The following is a 21,077-nucleotide window of genomic DNA, read 5'->3' on the forward strand; positions in this document are numbered from 1 at the left end:
CGATAACGGTCACAGGTCAGTCGGGTCCGATGGATGACAGAGCCTGTAAAGTGCTAATCCTTCTCAGGCCTGAGGCTCAGGGTGCAGTGGACGGCAGTGATGCCTCACTTTGTTGCCTGGGATGAAATAACGTGAAGGAGTTTGACCATGCCCCCTATTGGGCACATTAATCAAAGTGTTGAGTGGAGCCGTGTGGTGGCACATGCCTGCTGTGATCCCAGCACTAGGGAGGCAGAGGCAGGCAGATCTCCGAGTTCAAGGCCAGCCTGGCCTACAGAGCGAGTTCCAGGACAGTCTCTAAAGCTACACAGAGAAACCCTGAAACCCTGTCTCGAAAAACCAAAAAAGTGTTGAGTGAAGCCACACACTCAAGCCCAGGTGGTTTAGGGCTGGGAACAGGACGGCTGCCAGAGTCCCCCATTGCACGTCTTGCTCGCCGTAAACTTGCAAACTGTTGTACTGGCATCAAACTCCACACATGGCTCTGTGGTGAGCAACTGGCACTAGCGGAAGCTGTTTACGCTGTTCTCTGGAATGGCATCCGTGGCATATCCTGCTACCAGGAACTCAAGACACTAGGGCTTCAAGGTTTAAGAGCAGGTGATCCTGACCACTATGCAGGTCATTCCTCGGGGTTGCATTTGCAGCTCCCATGTTTAGGGAGGAGGGGAGAGCTCTGATACAAAGCTGTCTGAAGATTCTCCGGGCTTTGTGGCACCCCTTGTTAATACCGGGCCATTGGGGGGCCCCTGAGCTACACCCTCAGCTGGCTGTTCCTCTTGTCACAGCTTACTGAATGGGCATATGTGCGTTCTTTCGGGGTCCTGTTAACAAAGCCCCCAATGCTTGGCTGTTGTGAGAAGCTAGAAAGTCAGTTTCTGACCCAGGTGTCTGGATGTAACCAGGATGCTAACTCAGAATGAAATAAGTCCTGGACTGACAACTAAGTGAAGGCCCAGCTTGGCCCCTTACTACGTCCCCAGATTTGCTGATCACTGTCCCAGGGGCCACCGCAGCTTTGATGGTGGTCACAGGCCAGTACAGTGCTTGTCTGATGGGGAGAAAAACGGTCCCTGTGTGCTGTGAGTGCACCCAGCTGCTAGGATGTGGTTGGATGGTGATAATGTTGTTTATAGGAGCGGGGCCTCTGTTCATGGAAACCAAGAAAGGCTAAACCAAGCCTTACCATACTCAACATTTCCAGTCAAACATGTGACCTCAAGCATGTAGGAGGAACCTCAGGCATAGAGCAGTCTAAGAAATGCATGCAACTGTCCCAGCAACTCAGTCCCTCAGAATTTGCCTTCCCTGCCAACTACAAGTGTTGACCAGAAACTTTTTTTTTTTTTTTTTTTTTTTTTTTTTGGTTTTTCGAGACAGGGTTTCTCTGTGGCTTTGGAGGCTGTCCTGGAACTCTCTCTGTAGACCAGGCTGGTCTCGAACTCACAGAGATCCACCTGCCTCTGCCTCCCGAGTGCTGGGATTAAAGGCGTGTGCCACCACCTCCCGGTGACCAGAAACATTTTTTTTAAGATTTATTATTATGAATACAACATCCTGCCTCCATGTATGTCTACACATTAGAAGAGGGCACCAGCTCTCGTTATGAATGGCACTGTTTGATGCCCTTGGCACCAAGGCTTTGGGGACAGAAGTAAGGCAAAGAAACAGACCTGCACCCCACTTGTGTCCTAGAGGAGTGCAGGGCAGTGAGGCCAGGGACCTGAGACAGACGAGACGCCCATTCTCACTCGCTCTGGCTTCCTACCAGCTTGGGCTTACACATGAGAAAAGCGACACCATGTTTTTAAGCACCGGTATCTTGGATCTCATCTCGGTGAATTCTACCAGAGAGCAAGCTGGTATCTTGGATCTCGGTGAATTCTACCAGACTATCAGAAGAGCAAGCGTGAGCCGGGCGGTGGTGGCACACGCCTTTAATCCCAGCACTCGGGAGGCAGAGGCAGGCGGATCTCTGAGTTCGAGGCCTGGCTGGACCAATAGCCTCCAAAACAATACAGAGAAACCCTGTCTCGTAAAAAAAAAAAAAAAAAAAGAGCAAGCGTGGTACCTATGGGGTGAGGGGTAAGGGGAGGTGCAAGTTAGAGCCAAGGCCACGACCTCCGCTGCTTTCCTACCCTGAAGCCAGCAGAGCAAGACAGCGGTAGCTCCAGGGTGCAGAAGCCTCAGCTGCTCCACAGTCGACTAGCTGTGTGCTTGGCCCAGGCTCGACTTCAGCACAACCCACAGTGTGGAGGGAGGGTTAAAAGTGCAGCCGACAGTATTGAACACTGCATGCTCAGGGCACGTAGACGCTGCAAAGCCATTTCTTTTAAGAGATGGGGGCATTTGTTGTTTTTTTGTTCTTTTTTTTTTCTACTTCATTATTCAGTGTGACTGAGCCACACCCCCATCCCCCTCATTGGATTCTAGGAAAGTGTTCTACCACTGAGTCAGGTCCATCCCTGTGTGTGTGTGTGTGTGTGTGTGTGTGTGTGTGTGTGTGATGCACGTGATGCACGTGCACTTGCACACTGGAGCACACAAAGATCAGAAGACTACCTCAGATATTGGTCGTTATTTTCTGTGTCGAGACAAGCTCTCTCTCTCCTCTCCATTTTGTTATTTAGTTATGAATATGTGTGTATCCGTGTGATAAGTGCCAGCAAAGCCCAGAAGACATCTAATCCCTGGAAATCGGAGTTATAAACGGTTGTGACCCACCACGTAGGTGCCGGGAATTGAACCCGGGTCCTCTGGGAGAGCAGCTGGTGGAGTTTGTGCTCTTAACTGCTGAGCCATCTCTGCAGCCCAGTCAAGGTCTTGTTTGCTCTGGGTGTGCAGGTCCAGTGGCCCATGAGCTCGTGGGTGTATCTGTCTCCTGTCTCAACCCCAGGGACATCAAGATTACATGTTCTACCTTGTCCGGTGCTCCTATTCCCCAGGCTCAGGGATCTGAACTCAGGTGTATGACAGTCACTTTACTTATTGAGCGATGTCCCCAGTCCCAACTTGCTTTGTTTCTTTGAGACGATGTCTTACTATGTATCCTTGGCTGACCTCAAACTCACAGGTATCCACCTGCTTCTGCCTCCAGAGTGCTGGGATCAGAGGCGTGCGCCACCACACAGGACTGGCTTATTGTCTTAAAAATAGATTTGTGTTTATGTGTGAGTGTGTGCTGGGCCTGTGGAGCTCAGAAGAAGCTGTCGGAGCCACCTGGTATGGGTTCAGGGAAACTCGACTCTGGTCTTCGTATAACACATTCTCCTAACCACTGAACTGTCTCTCCATCCCCTCCATTCTTTTTGTTGGTTTGTTTTGGAGATGGTTTCTCCGTGTAGCTCTGGCTGTCTTGGAACTCACTCTGTAGACCAGGCTGGCCTCGAGCTCAGAGATCCACCTGTCTCTGCCTCCCAGGTGCTGGGGTTAAAGGCGTGTGCCCGGCTTCTTTTTTTCATGTTTAGGTTTGTATGTATGAGTGTTTTGATCATATATATATGCATATATATATGTGCACTTTGAATGTAATTGGCCACATAATTTCACAGGGAGTGGCACTATTAAGTGTGGCTTTGTTGGAGTGAATATGGCTTTGAGGAGGAAGTGTGCCACTGTGGGGGCAGGCTTTCCGATGCTCAGGATCCCTCCCAGTGTCGCAGTCGACTTCCTGTTGCCTGCAGGGTATAGGACTCTCAGCTGCCTCTCCAGTGCCACGTCGGCCTGCAAGCTTCCAGGGTTCCCACGGTGATGACAATGAACCAGACCTCGAACTGTCAGCGAGCCATCCCAGTTAAAGGTTTGTAAGAGTTGCTGTGCTCATGGTGTCTTCCCAGCAACAGGAACCCTAAGATGCACCATGCGCATGCCTGGTGCCCATGGGGGTAAGGAAAAGGTACCAGAGCCCTTATGTACAGTTTCAAAACACCATGTGAGTGCACGGAACTGAACCTGGCTCTTCTGCAAGATCAAGTGCTCTAAACTGTGAAGCCATCTCTCCAGCCCCTCAACAGGGCTCAGAGTGGCCTCTAACTAGTAACCCTCCACCTCTCCTTCCTTTCCAGGGCTTAAATTCCAGGCCAGTTGTTCAACTTTACACAAGGGAAAACAGGTCCAGAGCGCCTAGTGAGGGTAATTGAGGTGCATCTGTGGCACTCCCCGGTCTGAGGTGAACTTGACGAGTCACCAATGACAGCACACAGCACTCTGAGTCACTTGTCTGGGTGAGGAGCAAAGCAAACAGGGTCTCCACCCTGAGGCCTGGCCAGACTTTCCCTTCTATCCTGAGCGAGCTGTGGGCCCAACCATCACTGCTCACACCACCCCTCACCCCTCATGATACAGACCAAAGGTCCCCGCCCTCCCTCGTAACCGCTCCCCTCCTATCTCCCCATCCTGATGTCCTCGGACAGCATTCCTGCCTGCCTGAAGGCCTTTGACCTCTGAACTCTTGTGTGTACAACACCCTTCCTATCTTCATTTACTATCTTTTTTTTCATAATTTTTTTAGATGGGGTTTCTCTGTAGCCCTGGCTGTCCTGGAACTTGTTCTGTAGACCAGGCTGACCTCAAATTCAGAGAAACCCTGTCTCAAAAAACCAAGAAGAAAGAAAAAAGTGTTCCAGATAGTGGTAAGCACCACTCGAGAGCTGGAACGATGGCAGACATTTCTGCAACCAGACATTGAAGCAGGCGTCTGGGGTAGCGCATGCTCATCGAGCCCTGAAGCAGCCACCTGTTCCCGCCCAGAGGCTCACTTCTGCAGATGCGAGGAGGCGCTTTGTTTGTAATAGTTTTCTATTATACTTATTTTATGTTATTACTTTGTGTGCATGTACACCTGAGGAAGTCCAAAAACAGCTTGCAGGAGCTAGTTCTCCCCTCCATGTCGGTCTCAGGGACTGAACTCAGCTCATTAGCCTTGGCAAGTGTCTTTACCCAATGGGCCACCACACCAGCCTCGTTTTTTTTTGAGACTGATAGAGCTCTCTGGCTGGCATGGAACTCACTCTGTAGACCAGGCTGGCCTGAATTCAGATATCTGCCTGCCTCTGTCTCTTAAGGGCAGGATTAAGTAAAGGTGTGTGCCACCAGGCCAGCACTCCATTAAGCAATGTAGCCCAGGCTATAGCAGAACTTTAAATCCTCTTGAAGCCTCCTGAGAAGCGGAGTTACGGTCCTGCACCACTATACCCAGGTTGGAACTAATGTTTGTGTTCCAAAACGTTAGATGGCGAAACCCAGTCCTAAATGTGGTGGTCCTGAAGTGGTACTGTTGAAGGTAATAGGGTCATGAGAGTGAGATTCTTAGGTGGGATTAGAGCCTACTTCCAGACATATGAAAGCCAAGCTGGGGCTGAGGAGATGGCTCAGTGGTTAAGGGCACTGTCTGCTCTTCCAGAGGTCATGAGTTCAATTCCCAGCAACCACATGGTGGCTCACAACCATCTGTAATGAGATCTGGTGCCTTCTTCTGGCATGCAGACATACATGGAGGCAGGATGTTGTATTCATAATAAATAAATAAATCTTAAAAAAGAAAAAAAAAGCGTTGACTGATCCCAGGCGGTGGTGGCACTCGGAGGCAGAGGCAGGCGGATCTCTGTGAGTTCGAGGCCAGCCTGGTCTACAGAGCTGTTCCAGGACAGGTTCCAAAGCTACACAGAGAAACCCTGTCTGGAACCCCCCCCCCCCAAAAAAAAGCAGGGCTGTTCTTCCATGGGTTCTGAGTTCAATTCCTAGCAACTGCATGGTGGCTCTCACCATCTATAGTGGGCATAAAGCCATACGTGAAGACAGAGCACTCATAAATACACAATAAACAAATCTTTATTAAAAAAAAAAAGTTGGGCAGTGGTGGTACATGACTACACGACTTTAATCCCAGCAGGGAGGCAGAGGCAGGTGGATCTGTGAGTTCAAGGCCAGCCTGGTGTATAAATCGAGTTCCAGGACAGTCAGGGCTGCTACAAAGAGAAACCCTGCCTCAAAAAAAAAAAAAAAAAAAAAAAAAGCCAAGACAACTTTTCAGGAAGCAGGCTATCTCCATTCTAGGGATCTCTTTCTACCTATGCCTGAATATCAAGTTCCCAGCTTCCACAGCTACAAGGTAAACTACTGCTTAAGCCACCTGCCGTGTTTGTTTTAACAGCCCAAATGAAGGCACCTGTCTTCATCAAAATAATGCAGCACATTTCACAAGCCCTTACTCTGCCAGGCACCAGTCTAGGAATTTAACCATGTGCCTTGTCTTCCGCCTTCACCCCAGGGTGCAACTTTGCTGAGCCCCCCCACCCCCAGCTGCCACCATGTTGCCCTAGCGTGGGCTCCAAATCCCTCAGACACTACTTTTCCCAGGCCGGAGGGGCCGGGAACGGGCTCGTCCGCTCCCAGGATCCACTTGCATGTCTAACCTCGTTGAGTGTACACGCATGGACTCTTTCAAACAAGCACCCCCGCGAAGGGGTAGTTCATGCCAGGCCTCAACCCTTTCCCCAGAGACCTGCAGCCGCTCCCACCTCCGTTCCCCACACAGGAAAAGTCTGGGTGAGGCTGGGAGCGGCACGGTGATGAGTCAGGGCCCAAGAGCCAAGGGGGCACAAAGGTCCAGAGGGCGGGGCTTTGCAGAATTCTTGAGGTGGGCAGGTCGTAGGTCCCACCCCACCCCCGCCCCGGGCACTACCTAAGCCTTCGGACCCTCCAGAGTCATCATCGCCATGGAGTTCGACCTGGCTGCAGGTGCGCTCCCAGGGATGGTGGGTTTGCGGTGGGGAGGGGGTGGGGTGGGGGCTCAAATCCAGGGGCTGCCACCGAAGGGACTCTCCCAGCCGCCTGCACAACCCATCCAACCTGTCTCTCCGCAGCCGTGGGCCATGGCTCTAAGAAGCCAGAGGGAGGTCAAGCGGGACACCCCAAGCACTGTCCTCTGAAAGCCCCGGGCCGGCCAGAGGCAGGCGCTGCTCACAAGCCAAAGGTGAGTCACCTCGCCACCTGGCACCGCGGCCCGAGGGCCCAGGATGGGGACTGGTTTCCGTCCTGGGCGTTCGGCCACATCTCAGCTTTCCGGCTCGGGTTGGAAGCTGCATGAGCAGGTCCAGCCCTTACCGTCCCCCGTCCCCCCCCCCAGCATGGACCCGGCAGCTCCTCAGACTCCAGCAGCAGCAGCTCCAGCGACTCAGAGGCGGAGGGAAAGGTAAGGGGGCGACCTCTCCCAGCATATTCTCATCATGCACCCCAGACTCAGGCCCGGCCAGAGTCAGGATCCCCGGTGAGGATCCCCGCCGCGGTGGGTGGGGCAGGGCCCGTTCCGCTTCCAACCCGGCCGCCTCTTCTCTCCCCGTCCACCGTCCCCGGCGCTCCAGAAGCACGCCGCTGGCTGCAAGAAGCACGAAGGCTCCTCGGACAAGGCCAAGAAACCCAAGGTGAAGAAGGAGAAGAAAAAGAAGGAGAAGAAGCCCCCCCACTGACTCATTAAAGCTTGCAGCCCGCCCCGCTCCCCAGCACCCCCTGCCGGTCAGGAGCGGAGGCCAGGCTGAACCCATCAGATTTATTGTTGAGGTTGTGCAGCTGGCGACAAGAGCACCTTGGCCGGGAGGGAGGGGCGCGGGCCTGGGGAGCAGGGGCCCGGGTCGGGCGAGATGAATGTGGCAGCTGGCGGCCGGGCCGGCCGTTCACCGCACCAGGTGAAAGGTGAGCCAGTACATGAGCAGCGGCTGCGCCGCCGCCACCGCCATGGTCAGGTACATGCGCAGCTGGTTGCGCGCTCCGCGTACGGGCACCCCTTCGGCAGCCGCCTGGGCTAGGATCTTCAGCCGCAGCGTCCGGATCTGCTTAGCAAGGGGCAAGACGGGTCAGCGTGGGGGTCCCTGCCTCTGCGGCCTCCAGCTTGCGCTCCTAGAAGGCTCCACTCAGTTGCTACCTCCCCAGGCCCTGTGAGCAAACAACTGTGGGCTCCCAGGCAGAGGCCAGGCGAGGCTCTGAAGGTGTAATTCAGGCGAGGAGCAGTAGCTCCCCGGCCTGAAGGGCGCGGCCTAGAAGCTTCCGCCTACCCGGAGACAGTGCCCTCCCTCATGCTAGGTAGTCCTCACCCTCCCTAGGCCAGGGCCCCAGAAGACATTTCCAAGACAAGCTAGAAGAACTCTTTCCTTTTTCTTTTTGCTCATGCTCAGGCGCGTTCTCTTTTTTGAGGGGAGAAGAGGGCAGGGTGTTGATCGGTAGCCCCGGTTGGCCTGGAACCCTCTATGTAGACCAACTTGGCCTCAAACTTCTGGGGATCCGTTTGCCTCAGTCTCCTTCCTCAGTGCTGGAATTACAGCCCCGAGTCACACTCGGCTTTTTTTTTTTTTTTTTAATATTCATGTGCTTGTTTTGTTGGGTTAGAGCATTTGTGCTCCGGTATGGAAGTTAGCACGGCTTGTAGGAGTCGGCTCTCTCCTCCCACTGTGGGTACCAGGAAGAGAATTCAGGTGGTCAGGCACGGCTCTTTACCTGCTCAGCCTCCTCACGGGCCCCAACGCTCAGGGTTTTGGATGTGTGCGTGCATGTGTGTGCGTGCATGTCATGATCCTGAGGTGCAGTCATGAGGCAACCCATTTTACAAGGGAAGAAGCAGAGGCATAAGTTGAGGAATGGATTCACCTTGAGTACAGCTCAGGGCCATCCTAAGCGTGGCAGTCCCCATTGCCCTTAATCAGGACTGGAAGGACTCAGCCTCCTTCCGGGGCATGCTGACAGAGAGCCCCGGATATGGGAACGGAAGTAAGGGCGAGTAGCAAACCCAGAGCCTCTGTCACCGGCAACCCTGGCCCCTGCTTCCTGACTGGTTCTTGCTCTTCCCAAAGGGCTCACACAGGAGACTCCCTCCTCCAGGGGACTCCTCGTGCCCAGAAGTGGGCGTTCTACGTTCAGCAATATGTCTCTGCTTGCTCTAAGTTCTCTGTCCCTGGATGCTCTGAAGACTTCCCCAGGTCTGTCCAGGAGGCCTGTGCTCTCCGTCTTGGTCACCCCGAAAGCCCCACTCACCATGAACACAAAGATGGACACACAGCACCAGCCAAGCACCAGGTAGTAGCCAATCTTCCCAAAGAGCAGGCCCACGAGGACCCCACCAATCATCCTGAGAGGGGGAAGAAGGCGGTTTGAAGAAGAGGCCAAGGTCCGGGACTGGCAGGCAGGGTAGGGCACTCACCCGACATATTTGTAGCCCAAGAAGGCCACCAGATCAATGGTGGTGAGGTCCGTGTTGACAGTGACCAGGTAGAGACTGAGCAGGATGGCAACAACTTCCAGGGTCAGCCAGGCCAGTGCTGAGCTCGCCTGCAGTCCCAGGAGGTCTGGGGAGAACCTGCCAGAAGTGACAACCACACTTGCTCTGTCGTGGGGCTGGAGGCTTAGGCACCCCCTGAGTGTCCCCCAGAGCAGCCTGTGTTGTGGCTGTTGGAGATGGAGCAGGGACCACCAACAAGGATCTGGCTCTGTCCCCAGACAGTGACACTGGAGTCAGGGCTTGAATGGGGGATCCCTGAGCCCTGCGAGGGGTGCCCGGGAGGGTTCCTCCTTAGAGAAAGGGCAGCTGGGCTGAAGCCTGACGAGTCAGGAGCTGGTGGGGTAGGACCTCGGGCTCTGCTCTATCCTAGAGTCTTAGCAATGAATCCACTGGTTCTACCGACTCGTGCTTTCAGTGCCACAAAAAGAAAGTGACACAGGATGGGAACCACAGTGAATGAGCAGGTGCTGGGAGCCCCGAGGGGAAGAGCCCATTTCCTAAGTCAAGACACCAACTGGGCTATGCAAAGGCCCTGGGGCAGCAGCCACGGGGCAGAGTGAGCAAGGAGTGGGAAGGATAAGGGGCAACAGGGCAGAGTGAGCAAGGAGTGGGAAGGATAAGGGGCCACGGGGCAGAGTGAGCAAGGAGTGGGAAGGATAAGGGGCCACGGGGCAGAGTGAGCAAGGAGTGGGGAGGATAAGGGGCAACAGGGCAGAGTGAGCAAGGAGTGGGAAGGATCAGGGCAACAGGGCAGAGTGAGCAAGGAGTGGGAAGGATAAGGGGCCACGGGGCAGAGTGAGCAAGGAGTGGGAAGGATCAGGGCAACAGGGCAGAGTGAGCAAGGAGTAGGAAGGATAAGGGGCCACGGGGCAGAGTGAGCAAGGAGTGGGAAGGATCAGGGCAACAGGGCAGAGTGAGCAAGGAGTAGGAAGGATAAGGGGCCACGGGGGCAGAGTGAGCAAGGAGTGGGAAGGATCAGGGCAACAGGGCAGAGTGAGCAAGGAGTGAGAAGGATAAGGGCAACAGGGCAGAGTGAGCAAGGAGTGGGGAGGATCAGGGGTTTGGTCTTTGAGCCACAGGCAGCTGAATGGAACAGGGTGCGGGGAGGCCAGGACCACCTCTTAGACCAAACGTTTCAGCTGCTACTACAGCGAGAGTACAGGGGTGGTGGTGGGGAGCGGCTCATTTGGGGGGCTGTGAATGTACGGACTGGTTTGCAGGTGGAGGGGGCAGGTTTGCAGGTGGAGGGGGCAGGTTTGCAGTGGAGGGGACAGGTTTGCAGTGGAGGGGGCAGGTTTGCAGTGGAGGGGGCAGGTTTGCAGGTGGAGGGGACAGGTTTGCAGTGGAGGGGGCAGGTTTGCAGTGGAGGGGGCAGGTTTGCAGTGGAGGGGGCAGGTTTGCAGTGGAGGGGGCAGGTTTGCAGAGTGAGGGCAGGTTTGCAGGTGGAGGGGACAGGTTTGCAGTGGAGGGGACAGGTTTGCAGTGGAGGGGGAGGGGAGGAAGGTTAAGATCACCCAACACAAAAGGGCACACTGGACTTCATGTGGGTGGGGAAGAGTGTCCCTCACTGATGTGACAACTCTTAGCCAACTCTTGGCCTCACATCCCCACCCCACCCCCTGCTCCAGCACCCTTACCTGTCCTGGGTCCCCAGGGCAAGGCCGGCCACCAGGATGTAGGTGATGAAAGCCATGGCTGTGAAAAGCAGAAGAGGGAAACCCTTCTTAGCTACCAGGCACCCAAACCCGCGTCCCAGACACGCCCAGGCAGGGCTGGGAGGGCGCAACCTGGAATGTAGAGGTCCGGAGCGTTGATGTCAAATCTGGGGGCCACTGGGGTGTCCTGCTGGTACTGCACCTCCCAGTCCTGTGGGGAGATCGGGGAGTGTCAGGAGCCCAGCGTGAGGCCCCCCCCATCCTGCTTGCACGCGGGCAGGGCTGAGCGGGTCATCTGACCTGGTGTAGGTAGGGGAAGACAAGCAGGCCCAGCTTCTTGCCCACGTACACGGTGTCCACCGCAAAGTAATACTTCAGCTTGGTGACGGGGATGAAGCGGTCGATCTGGGGAGGCAAAGCTCAAGCCTCAGGTCCCGAGGCCCCTGCCGGCCCCTAACCCACAGCCCAGCAGCCCAGGGGAACTCACGTTCTTGTCTACCAGCTGCTTGCCCTGAGCGGCCAGGCTGCTGCCGTAGGCCATTGCCATGTTGGACATGGGGTCAGCCAGGAAGGCTGCCTCGTGGGAGGCGGAAGGGGAGGAGTAACCCATACCACCAGGTGACGGCTGACCTCCATAGCCCCGACTCGGGGCTGAACTTGTGTCATCGAAAAACTGGTGGGGATCTGCCATGCTTGGCTGGGATCCCGGGACCCTCCGCTTTGAGGCTGCAGAGGGAAACAGAGGGAGCGCATTAATTCTGCACAGGTTCTATTACCTGCTCCAGCCACAGCCGGGGCAAGCATCACCCAAATAGCCCCGGGTGTGATGTCAGACGGGCTGCCACCCTAGCACGTACCCATCCGGTCACCGGCCACCACCAGTTCGGGTCTGTCACCTGCCTACACCATTCACCTCACCTGTCATCTCTAGACAAGGCATGGCGGTGGTGATGAGCGCCCATCCTGGAGCCTACCCTGTACAGAACCCTGAGCCACCATTGCAAGCAGGGCCCCTGTGCCTACTCCTTCCACACGTGACAACCTCAGTCTCCACCGCTGGCGTCTCAGGGTTCCCTGCCACGCTTGGCACACACTCAGCTCAGGGCCTGTGTTCTAGCCATGCCTCGGCCTGGAACGTTCTCCTCCTCACTCTCCCATGGCTCTCCCCTCCTGCAGCATACACTGTACCTCCCTGGGCAGCGCCCACCAATCCCTCCTCCCTGACAGCAGCACCGAGTATCAGCTGCAGATGACCTCTTTCTTTCGTTCACTGTAAGGCTCCCAGCAGGGGAATAGCACCTACTTCCCCTGAAGCTGCCTGCCCGAGCTCCCGCAACAGGCCTAGACTGGGCACTCGCCCTGTTGGACACACAGGAAAGACACTGCCCGGCCAGCTGCGTGGCTAGCACAAAAGCCAGGCTCTGCACAGTAGCGCAGGTGTTCAGCCCAGGAGTGTCTGGTGAGTGCTGTGATCATTTAACCTTGACGGAGCGCTGACCCGTACCACGCGTACAACACGAGAGCCCATTCACTCACAACCAGTCCGACTCAATTGGTGCTATTACCATTTTAAAACTTTTTCATAAGGCAGAATTGGGGTTTAACAAGATATTTCCAATTAGACTTAAGACAAGGGTTAAGAGAGAGGCTCTCAGAAAGAGAAGACACACAGATAGCATGGATGTGATTCTCTAAGAATCACAGAAAGTAAGGTGTACCCAGGCAAGCAGGCAATGGGCTTCTCAAGGCAGTTTGTTATTGTCTACATTTAAAAAAGTTATTTATTTATTGTGTATACAGTGTTTTACCTGCATGTACACCTGCAGGCCAGAAGAGGGCACCAGACCTCATTATATATGATTGTGAGATACAGCATGGTTGCTGGGAATTGAACTCGGGCCCTCCGAAAGGGCAGCCAGTGCTCTTAACCTCTGAGCCATCTCTCCAGTTCCCCTTTGTGTGCATTTTACAGGAGAAAGACAAGACCAAAGAAGCTGAGATTTGAGGCTGGGAGGATGGCTCAGTGGTTAAGAGCACTGGTTGTTCTTATAAAGGACCCGAGTTCAACTCGCAGCGCCCACAGCCACCTGTAAAATCAGGGAACCAAACACTGCCCCAGCCTCCACAGGCACATGTGCACGCACGCACAAATACAAAATTAAACAAAATCGGGCTGGAGAGATGGCTCAGAGGTTAAGAGCACCGACTGCTCTTCCAGAGGTCCTGAGTTCGATTCCCAGCAACCATATGTTGGCTCACAACCATCTATAAGGGGGTCTGGTGCCCTCTTCAGCCATCCAAGGCTGAATGCTCTATACATAATAAATAAATAAATCTTTTTAAAAAAATTAAACAAAATCTTTTAAGACAACAACAGAAAACAACCCCAAGCCAAGGTAGATAGTACCCAAGGAATGGAATCCAAGGTTGACCTCTAGCATGCACATACAGACGCGAACACACACAAACATACACAACCTTCTCCCCCCACCCCAAAAAACAACGGGTAGAGTGCTGACCCAAGCATATGCAAGGTAATGGGTTACAAGACAGAAGGTTCTGCTCCCAGCATGGCATAAAACAGAAACGAAACCCCAAAATAATCCGTAAAAGTGCCATCTGACTTCAAGAGGGGGGTGGTAAGCCATTGGAAGAGTAGCGGCTGCTGAATGCCAGGCTAGAGACCAGGGTGGACATTGCTGGGGGCGGCAATATTCCCAGTGGCCATTTATGTACAGGGCTGGGGGCGGGCAGGACATGCTGAAGCCAGGCTGAGCTGGGGTGCGGAGAGCAAGTAGGAGGAACCCCTGGTCTCAGCAGGGGTAGGAGGTGTTGTGTGGGGAGACAGGGTAGCCCCAGGGCCCCAGATCCTGACTATTGAGCAAACCACCAGGAACTGTGTACACAGGACTGCAACTCGGAGAGGAGCAACCGGTCCAGGAGTGAACCTGCCTGTCAATTACGTCCTCTGCAGTCTACCACGCTGGCTGTTGTGATACCCCATAAACTTTCAGCCCGGCCTGGTGGCTCACATCTGCAATCCCAGCCCTCAGGAGGCTGAGGCGGGAGGATTATGTAAACATGCTTTGTTTTTAAAACTTCACTTATTTATATGTGTATGCATTCCCCCTGCGGTCGTGAGTCACCATGTGCGTGCTAGGAACGGAACCAGGTCCCGTAAGAGCAACAAGAGCTCCTACCCGATGAGCCCCTTCCCCAGCCCAGTGTGCCCATGCTTGTGTGTGCAGAGACCAGAGGTCCACACCAGCTGTCCCTCTCAATCCCTCGCCACCTTATACTTTGAGACAGGGTCTCTCACTGAACCTGCAGCTCACCGGTCTGGCTATGCAGGCTGGACAACAAGCCCTGGGAATCCCGCCTTGGCCTCCACGGGGCTGGGGCCACAGAATGTACTACCTATTTCCATGGGTGCCAGGGATCCAAACTCAGGTCCTCGCACTTGAGCAAGCTGCCCTTGCTTGAGCCATTCGCCCAGCCCTCCTTCACTGTCTTTTGAAACAGAGCCTTACTGTGTAGCTGGCTCAGGTTGGCCTTCTGCCTCAACCTTCCAAGTGTCTAAGACAACAGGCGTCTGTATACCTGGGGCTCACTCTTCCAGTCCCGTCTAACTAAGCATCCGGTGCCGTCCACCCAGGTAGTGTTAACCCTGCTTCTAAGATGCCACAAAACCAGACTCACCTGCCCATCTCACCCAAGAAACACCTGGCGAGGACTTCTGTCATGAGGCCCTGCTGTAGACACAGCAACAGACAGGACACGCAGTGCTCCTGCCTTCCTGGTCATTCTCTCAGAAGTGCATGCCCCAATTTCCCACCCTGGCCCTCCTCTCTTCCTCTCCCCGAGGGCAATCTCACTCACAATGAGCTCTCACACACACTGGCTCCTGGCTCCATCTCCTGGGCCCAGCCTCAGGTCTTCCGCCTCCAAGAACCACGAGTGGCTGCCCCTGGGCCTCGCCTTTCTGCCCACCGGGCCCTCCCTGACACCCGGCCAATAGCCCCCGCCTCTCAGCCCAGTGTCTCTTCCCCTGGGCTCTGTCACTGTCATTGAGTCCCACTGGGTCCTGACCGCTTTCTTTCTTCCCTCCAGTTTCTGAGTCAGCGCCTTGCCGGGGAGCTCACACTGCCTTCAAACTCACTACTCTCTGGAGAGCGGGGTCATAGGCGTGTACAATAAGCCGGGCTCCTTGTCCACTCCGAGTCCCACTGAAGGGGTCCCCAGTGGGCAGCCAGATGCTTCTTTTTTGAACAACGGAATGTTGAGAACCAGGGCCTTGGGCATGCCTACAACTTAGCGGCATCACCAGCCCTCATTTTAGTTTTTATTTTTATTTATTTATTTATTTATTGGTTTTTCGAGACAGGGTTTCTCTGTGTAACAGCTCTGGCTGTCCCGGAACTTGCTTTGTAGACTTTTATTTTTTTAAAGACAATCACACCATGTTGCCCAGGCAGGCCTTGAACCCATAACCGTCTTTCTCTCCAACTCCCAAGTGCTGGGATGATGGTTGTGCATCAGGGCTCTTCACTCCCTTTGTTTCCACCGCGATAGCTCCAATGCTTCAGACTGTCCCTGACGCGACAGCCCCATGAGGACAGGAGCAAGTGCCTGCTGGCCCCTCTGGGTTCCCCGCATCATGGGGCCGCCAGACCCTAACGCTAAGGAGTGAAGGGAGTGTGCGGAGCCTCCTCAGGCCCTAGTCACATCCCGGGCTGCTCTCTCAACCACTCCTGTCGACTGACACGTTTGCTCGCTAGCTAAGTGTCTCCCTCCTGAATCCTAGCAAGGACCAGGGCTTTGGTGGTTACGAGTGTGTGCCCAGATTCCAGCTCAGGCCCTGGCACGAGCATCACCGAAGCAAGACATGTCAGATGGATACAGGAAGCGCCCAGGATAGACATCAGGAGGAACTTAAAGAGGAATTCAAACCCGCAGCTGGGAAAAGGAGGCCAACGGGACGATAAGTACCGGTTCCGGCCGTAAACGGGGTGTCCATTCGGCCCTGTCCGCACACGGAGTGCCCCGGCGGCGTGCTATGGGGCGTGGGTGACAGCCCCTGGGCACTGGGGGGGCCTCTGAGCAGTGGGGAGCACAGGGGGACGAATGGCCCACTGCAAATGAACCGAAGCCGCGTTTCTCCGGACATCACACTAAATCCCACCTCAACTTGCTTTCTTTAAAGGGATTTCCGAAAGAGCCTACCCGCGACGCGCCCCCTACCCGGCCTTGGCATCCCTGCGCTCTGCACACCTAGAAAAACCTGGATCTCTTGACCTCCGTCCGACCTGGAGTGACCTCGCCAACCGCCACGACCGCCCCGCCACACCCTCTCCCGCCCGATCTCCTCGGCCACGTACGCCACTTACGCAGCCGGGGCGTCCCCGCCGGCGCCGCCAAACCTGCCGCGTGCATGCTTCGACGCCACCGCCGCGAACGTCCCAGCGGCGGTTCGGAATGGGCCGGCCCGGTTCCCGTAGCCACGCCCCAGTAGGTCTCAGGATGGCGCGAGAGAGCTACGCCCTCTAGGGAGAGGCCCGTTGAGTGGGCGGTGCCTTACGTAAGAGGCGGGGACTGGAGAGGCCGGCTGTACCTGTGGCAGCGGGCGGAACCTCGTACGGTGGTAGGAGGACAAGGCTTCAGGCCGGAAGGAAAACGTGCCTGGTCTTGAGCGCAGAGGTCGACGGGAAATGTAGTTCTTTACAGGCTGGCCGGCACCCGATTTGGTTAGTTGAGCGCGCAGGGAAGCTCAAGAAAGGTGAAGGGCGGATGATCGTCACAGTTATGTGGTCTCCGTCGTTTACACCAAGGCGGCACTCCTTCCTTTTATATTCAGGGTGAGAAACGAAGCTTAGCGTAGGGAATTACTTCTGTATTCCCAGTACTGAGGAAGCTGAAGAAAGAGTCGTGAGTTCAAAGCCTGTCTGAGCTTTGAACATAATGAGCTCTACTCTCAAAAAAAAGAAAAGAAAAGAAAAGAAAAAGAAAAAAGAAAGGAAGAAAAGAAAAAAGAAAAAGATAGGGGCGGTAGTGGCTCACACCTTTAATCCCAGCACTCCAGGGGCAGAGGAGAGCAGATTTCCGTGAGTTCGAGACAAGCCTGGTTTACAGAGTGAGTTCCACTACAGCTAGCGTTACACAGTGAATCACTGTCTCGAAAAACCAAAAAATGATGAATGAATGTATAAATAAGTAAGATTGAAAAAGAGACATTCGAGTCATGTCAGGTCAAAAGAGTTGATATCTTTCTTCATAGACATCTTTAGGCAGTTTCCCAAAAATTCATAAAAAATGTTCTCACATGGTGTTTTTTCCTTCAAAATTTTTGTCCACCAAACACAACGCACACAACCCCCAGCCTCTGAATATCCCCAAGTGCACCTTCTAACAGAGCCCTGAAAACCAGCTTCTCCCCAAGTGCACCTTCTAACAGAGCCCTGAAAACCAGCTTCTCCCCAAGTGCACCTTCTAACAGAGCCCTGAAAACCAGCTTCTCCCCAAGTGCACTTTCTAACAGAGCCCTGAAAACCAGCTTCCTTCTCTGTGTCCCTGGGTGTCCTTTTTCTCTCCTCCAAGACATGCCCCCTCTTTGTTCTGAGAAAGGATCTCACACAGTCCAGATGCACTTCGGGCTCACTAAGCTAAAAATGACCTTGAACTCCTGACTTTCCTGCTTCCACCTTCCTGCCTCAGGGACTACAATGTGTGCCACCGTGACCAGCCCCTTTCTGTCCCTCTTTCTCCCAGTTATCTCCGGCAAAGAAACATGGGAGGAAATGACTTTTTGGAAGTGATAGCACTCCAGAAGTAGGCGGTTAGCAAGCGACCCTGTCTCTGCGGCTTCCCCTTCCTCTTCTGGACTTGGCTTCTCTGGAGGAGCCCTGCCGCGCTGGAGAGGCATCATAGGCATCTGACTCCTAGGCGCTACCCCCATTTCTCATTCATCTTCTTGGTGATGTTTTGGGTTTGCTGTGAGCCTCTTCAGTGAACATAGTTACCTACCTGTACAGGTGTCTGTTGAAGGTTGATAACCCGATCCTACTTATAGCAGAGTCCTCAAATGCTCACCCCCGTTATGTAATATAATAGTGCAGCTAGATGTGTTGGCGCACACCTGTAACCCCAGCACTTTGGGACGTGGTGGCAGGAGGATCAGGAATTCAAGATCATCCTTGGTTAAATATTGAGTTCAAGGCCAGCCTGAGCTACTTAAAAATCCCTTCTAAAGAAAAAAAAAAAAAGCCAAAACAACATGGTGTAACAGTGCATGATATATGGCACTCCAGACACTGAGGCAAAGATCAAGAGTTTATAGCTCATCACGGTCATCTTCAAGAGTGGCCAGTGCCGGGCAGTGGTGGTGCACGCCTTTTTTTGTTTTTGTTTTACGAGACAGGGTTACTCTGTATTGTTTTGGAGGCTGTCGGTCCAGCCCGGCCGCGAACTCACAGAGATCCGCCTGCCTCTGCCTCCCGAGTGCTGGGATTAAAGGCTGTGAGTTCGAGGCCAGCCTGGTCTACACAGCGAGTTCCAGGACAGCCTCCAAAACAATACAGAGAAACCCTGTCTTGAGAAACCAAAAAAAAAAAAAAAGAGTAGCCAGTGCTCAGCTGGACAGTGTGACAACACCTTTAATCCCAGCACTTGGAAGGCAGAGGCAGTCAGATCTCTGTGAGTTCGAGGCCACCCTAGTCCACAGAGGGAGTTCCAGGACAGCCAGGGCTGCAACGTGAAACCCTGTCTCTAAAAAACAAACAGCAATAATAAAAAAGAGTTCTGGGCCATATTGAACTTGTATTTGTATGTAATGTGTGTAATCCTTCTTCCATATACCTGAAACCTTTATATATACATATATGTGATATGTCTATATTTAATCCTTTTTTTTCATTTCAGGTGCTAAAAATCAAACTTAGAGTTCCATGTGAGCTAAGCAAGACCTCTACTGTTCATTCTAAATTACTTATATTACTTATCCATGATATGATGTAAGTCCTATATAAATAGTCAGTTTTTGTATTGTTTAGGAAATAATGACGTGAAGGCTAGGACTATAGCTTAGTTAGTAGTGCTTGCCCTGAATACTTGGGTCCTGAGTCCTATCCTCATCACCACAAATGAGAACAATAAAGGATGGATACTGGAAAACTGTCTGTCCATAATTAGCACAGACTTATTTTTTTGTTTGTTTGTTTTTGGTTTATTTTATTTTTTTAAGACAGGGTTCCTCTGAGTAGTCCTGACTATCCTGGAACTCACTCTATAAACTAGACTGTTCTCGAACTCAGAGATCTGTCTGCCTCTGCCTCTTGAGTGCTGGGATTAAAGGTGTGTGTCACTACTGCCCAGCTCTTATTTTTATTTTTTAAACTGTGTGTGTAAATATGTGGGGGTATGCACACCTGGGCGCAGAGCCTGCAGAGTCCAGAAGAGGGCACTAGATCCCCCTGGAACTGGAGTAGTTATAGGTAGTTGTGAGCCATGTGACATGAATGGTGAGGCTTTTATTTTTCTTTAAAGCTTTTATTTTTATTTTATGTGTATGGATATTTTGCCTACATCTATATCTTTGTACCATACATGTGCCTGGTACCCTCAGAGGCCAGAAGAGGGTGCCCCATCCTCTGAGACATAAGCTACAGATGGGTGTAAGCTGCCATGTCATGCTAGGAATTGGAACCCGGGTCCTCTGCAAAAGTAGCAGGTGCTCTTCAGTGCTAAGTCATCTCTCCAGACTGGAACTTTTGTAATTCTCCTGCTTTTCCCTCCTCGCTGCTATGAACGTAAGTGAGTACCACATGTCTGGCTGCATTGCTTTTGTTTCCTTGTGTGTTGGTTTGTGACAGGACTGTCTCATAACCCAGAATGTTCTTGAACTGTAGCAGGCTTTCTTGGACTGCCAGCCCCCGAATCATGACATGGAGACTTATTATTAATTATGAATGCTCAACCTTAAGCTTGTTTCTAGCTATTTTTTCTTTAACTTAACCTATTTCTATTAATCTACGTGCTGCCCCAACACTTATTTACCTCATCCACGTACCGTTCATCCTGCTTTCCTGCTTCTTCCATGTTTGGCTGACTGGCACCTGGCTGACTGGGCCCTAGCTGGCTAGCTGACACCCCTTTCTCTCTGCCCTCCCCCACATGCCCTGCCTATTCCTCCTCTGCCTAGCTAAGGGCCGTTCAGCTTTTTTTGTTTGTTTTGTTTTTCGAGACAGGGTTTCTCTGTGTAGCTTTGGAGACTGTCCTGGAACTCGCTCTGTAGACCAGGCTGGCCTTGAACTCACAGATATCCACCTGTCTCTGCCTCCAGAGTCCTGGGATTAAAGGCATGCGCCACCAACACCCAGCTTGTCAGACCAATCAGGTGCCTTAGGCAGGCAGGGTGAAACTGCAACACATCTTTACATAGTTAGACAAATGCAGCATCAACAAAAGCAAACACATCTTTATATAATTAAATAAATTTCATCAACAAATATAACATATCTTCACATAGTTAAACAATTATTCTCAACACAGGCAGACAAATACAACGTATCATTACATAGTTAAAGCAAATAATCTATTCGACAACATTGAACTCCCTAGGTACCCTAGGGTAATCTGGAATTTCCAATCCTTTTGCCTCCTGAGTCCCAAGATTACAGACATACACCACCACTCCTGCCTTACTCTCCATTTTGTATGTGTTTGTATGCTATGCATGCACGTACATGTATGTGTGAGTTTGGGCATGAGAGTGTCCGTGTGCCTGTGGAAGACAGAGGACAGGTTGCAGGAGTCGTTTTCCCCTTCATCATGTGAGTCCCAGGGATTAATCTCACTTCTTCAGCCTTGTTTGGTGAGTGTTTTTAGCCACTGAGCCCCGCACTGTTTTGAAGCCTTAGTTTTCTGATCTGTCTATTGGGAATCATCTGGGAGTGTTGAGGACTCAGCAAAGGGCATATATACACAGGACCTGATCTAAGCCCTGGAACACTGTAGCTATTGTTACTGTCTTTATCATCAGGCATCTCTTCCTATAGACGGAGCCCCAAATTGGGCTGTGTGCCAAGAATTACCACAGTTTTATAAATAGAGCGGTTCCATGTATCTGAGCTGTGGTCTGGTTGTGGGCAGGATTCTGGTCTGCT

The 21,077-nt window shown here is 52.9% G+C and overlaps 2 protein-coding genes and 1 long non-coding RNA gene across 6 annotated transcripts; 2 read left to right on the top strand and 1 right to left on the bottom strand.

The window, feature by feature from the left end:
* Positions 1 to 6,425: 6,425 nt before the first annotated feature.
* On the top strand, positions 6,426 to 7,543 carry CUNH19orf33 (chromosome unknown C19orf33 homolog). Of its 2 annotated transcripts, none has more exons than XM_013125372.3 (4): positions 6,426 to 6,738; positions 6,864 to 6,973; positions 7,127 to 7,192; positions 7,365 to 7,543. In XM_013125372.3, exons 1-4 carry the CDS (start codon positions 6,717 to 6,719, stop codon positions 7,464 to 7,466), a joined length of 300 nt encoding a protein of 99 aa, XP_012980826.1. In that variant the 5' UTR covers positions 6,426 to 6,716; the 3' UTR covers positions 7,467 to 7,543. The 2 variants fall into 2 exon arrangements, with proteins under 2 accessions (XP_012980826.1, XP_005086296.1); XM_005086239.4 differs by having other exon boundaries at positions 6,579 to 6,738; positions 7,362 to 7,543.
* Positions 7,533 to 16,457, bottom strand: Yif1b (Yip1 interacting factor homolog B, membrane trafficking protein). 3 transcript variants are annotated; one of them, XM_040734394.1, is made up of 8 exons: positions 16,308 to 16,457; positions 11,408 to 11,646; positions 11,221 to 11,325; positions 11,053 to 11,131; positions 10,903 to 10,960; positions 9,188 to 9,343; positions 9,022 to 9,115; positions 7,533 to 7,826 (listed from the first exon to the last, which is right to left on the bottom strand). In XM_040734394.1, the coding sequence occupies exons 1-8, from the start codon at positions 16,351 to 16,353 to the stop codon at positions 7,671 to 7,673; spliced, it is 933 nt and encodes a 310-aa protein (XP_040590328.1). In that variant the 5' UTR covers positions 16,354 to 16,457; the 3' UTR covers positions 7,533 to 7,670. The 3 variants fall into 3 exon arrangements, with proteins under 3 accessions (XP_040590328.1, XP_040590327.1, XP_040590329.1); XM_040734393.1 differs by having other exon boundaries at positions 16,299 to 16,420; XM_040734395.1 differs by lacking the exon at positions 16,308 to 16,457 and adding an exon at positions 16,192 to 16,290.
* Positions 11,646 to 14,023, top strand: LOC121135511. The gene is made up of 2 exons (XR_005872615.1): positions 11,646 to 12,379; positions 13,829 to 14,023. It is a non-coding gene; the product is annotated as an uncharacterized LOC121135511 (long non-coding RNA).
* Positions 16,458 to 21,077: the final 4,620 nt, after the last annotated feature.

Source organism: Mesocricetus auratus, unplaced genomic scaffold (assembly GCF_017639785.1).
Source record: "Mesocricetus auratus isolate SY011 unplaced genomic scaffold, BCM_Maur_2.0 Super-Scaffold_100038, whole genome shotgun sequence".
Lineage (NCBI taxonomy): Eukaryota > Metazoa > Chordata > Mammalia > Rodentia > Cricetidae > Mesocricetus > Mesocricetus auratus.

Coding starts and splice junctions, on each gene's coding strand:
- CUNH19orf33 (XM_005086239.4), top strand. CDS start 6,717: ATGGAGTTCGACCTGGCTGCAG. Junction 6,739..6,863: donor GGAGTTCGACCTGGCTGCAG/GTGCGCTCCCAG, acceptor GTCTCTCCGCAG/CCGTGGGCCATGGCTCTAAG. Junction 7,193..7,361: donor ACTCAGAGGCGGAGGGAAAG/GTAAGGGGGCGA, acceptor CCGGCGCTCCAG/AAGCACGCCGCTGGCTGCAA.
- Yif1b (XM_040734393.1), bottom strand. CDS start 16,353: ATGCACGCGGCAGGTTTGGCGGCGCCGGCGGGGACGCCCCGGCTGCGT. Junction 11,326..11,407: donor AGCAGCTGGTAGACAAGAAC/GTGAGTTCCCCT, acceptor TTGCCTCCCCAG/ATCGACCGCTTCATCCCCGT. Junction 7,827..9,021: donor TGTCCATCTTTGTGTTCATG/GTGAGTGGGGCT, acceptor CTTGCTAAGCAG/ATCCGGACGCTGCGGCTGAA.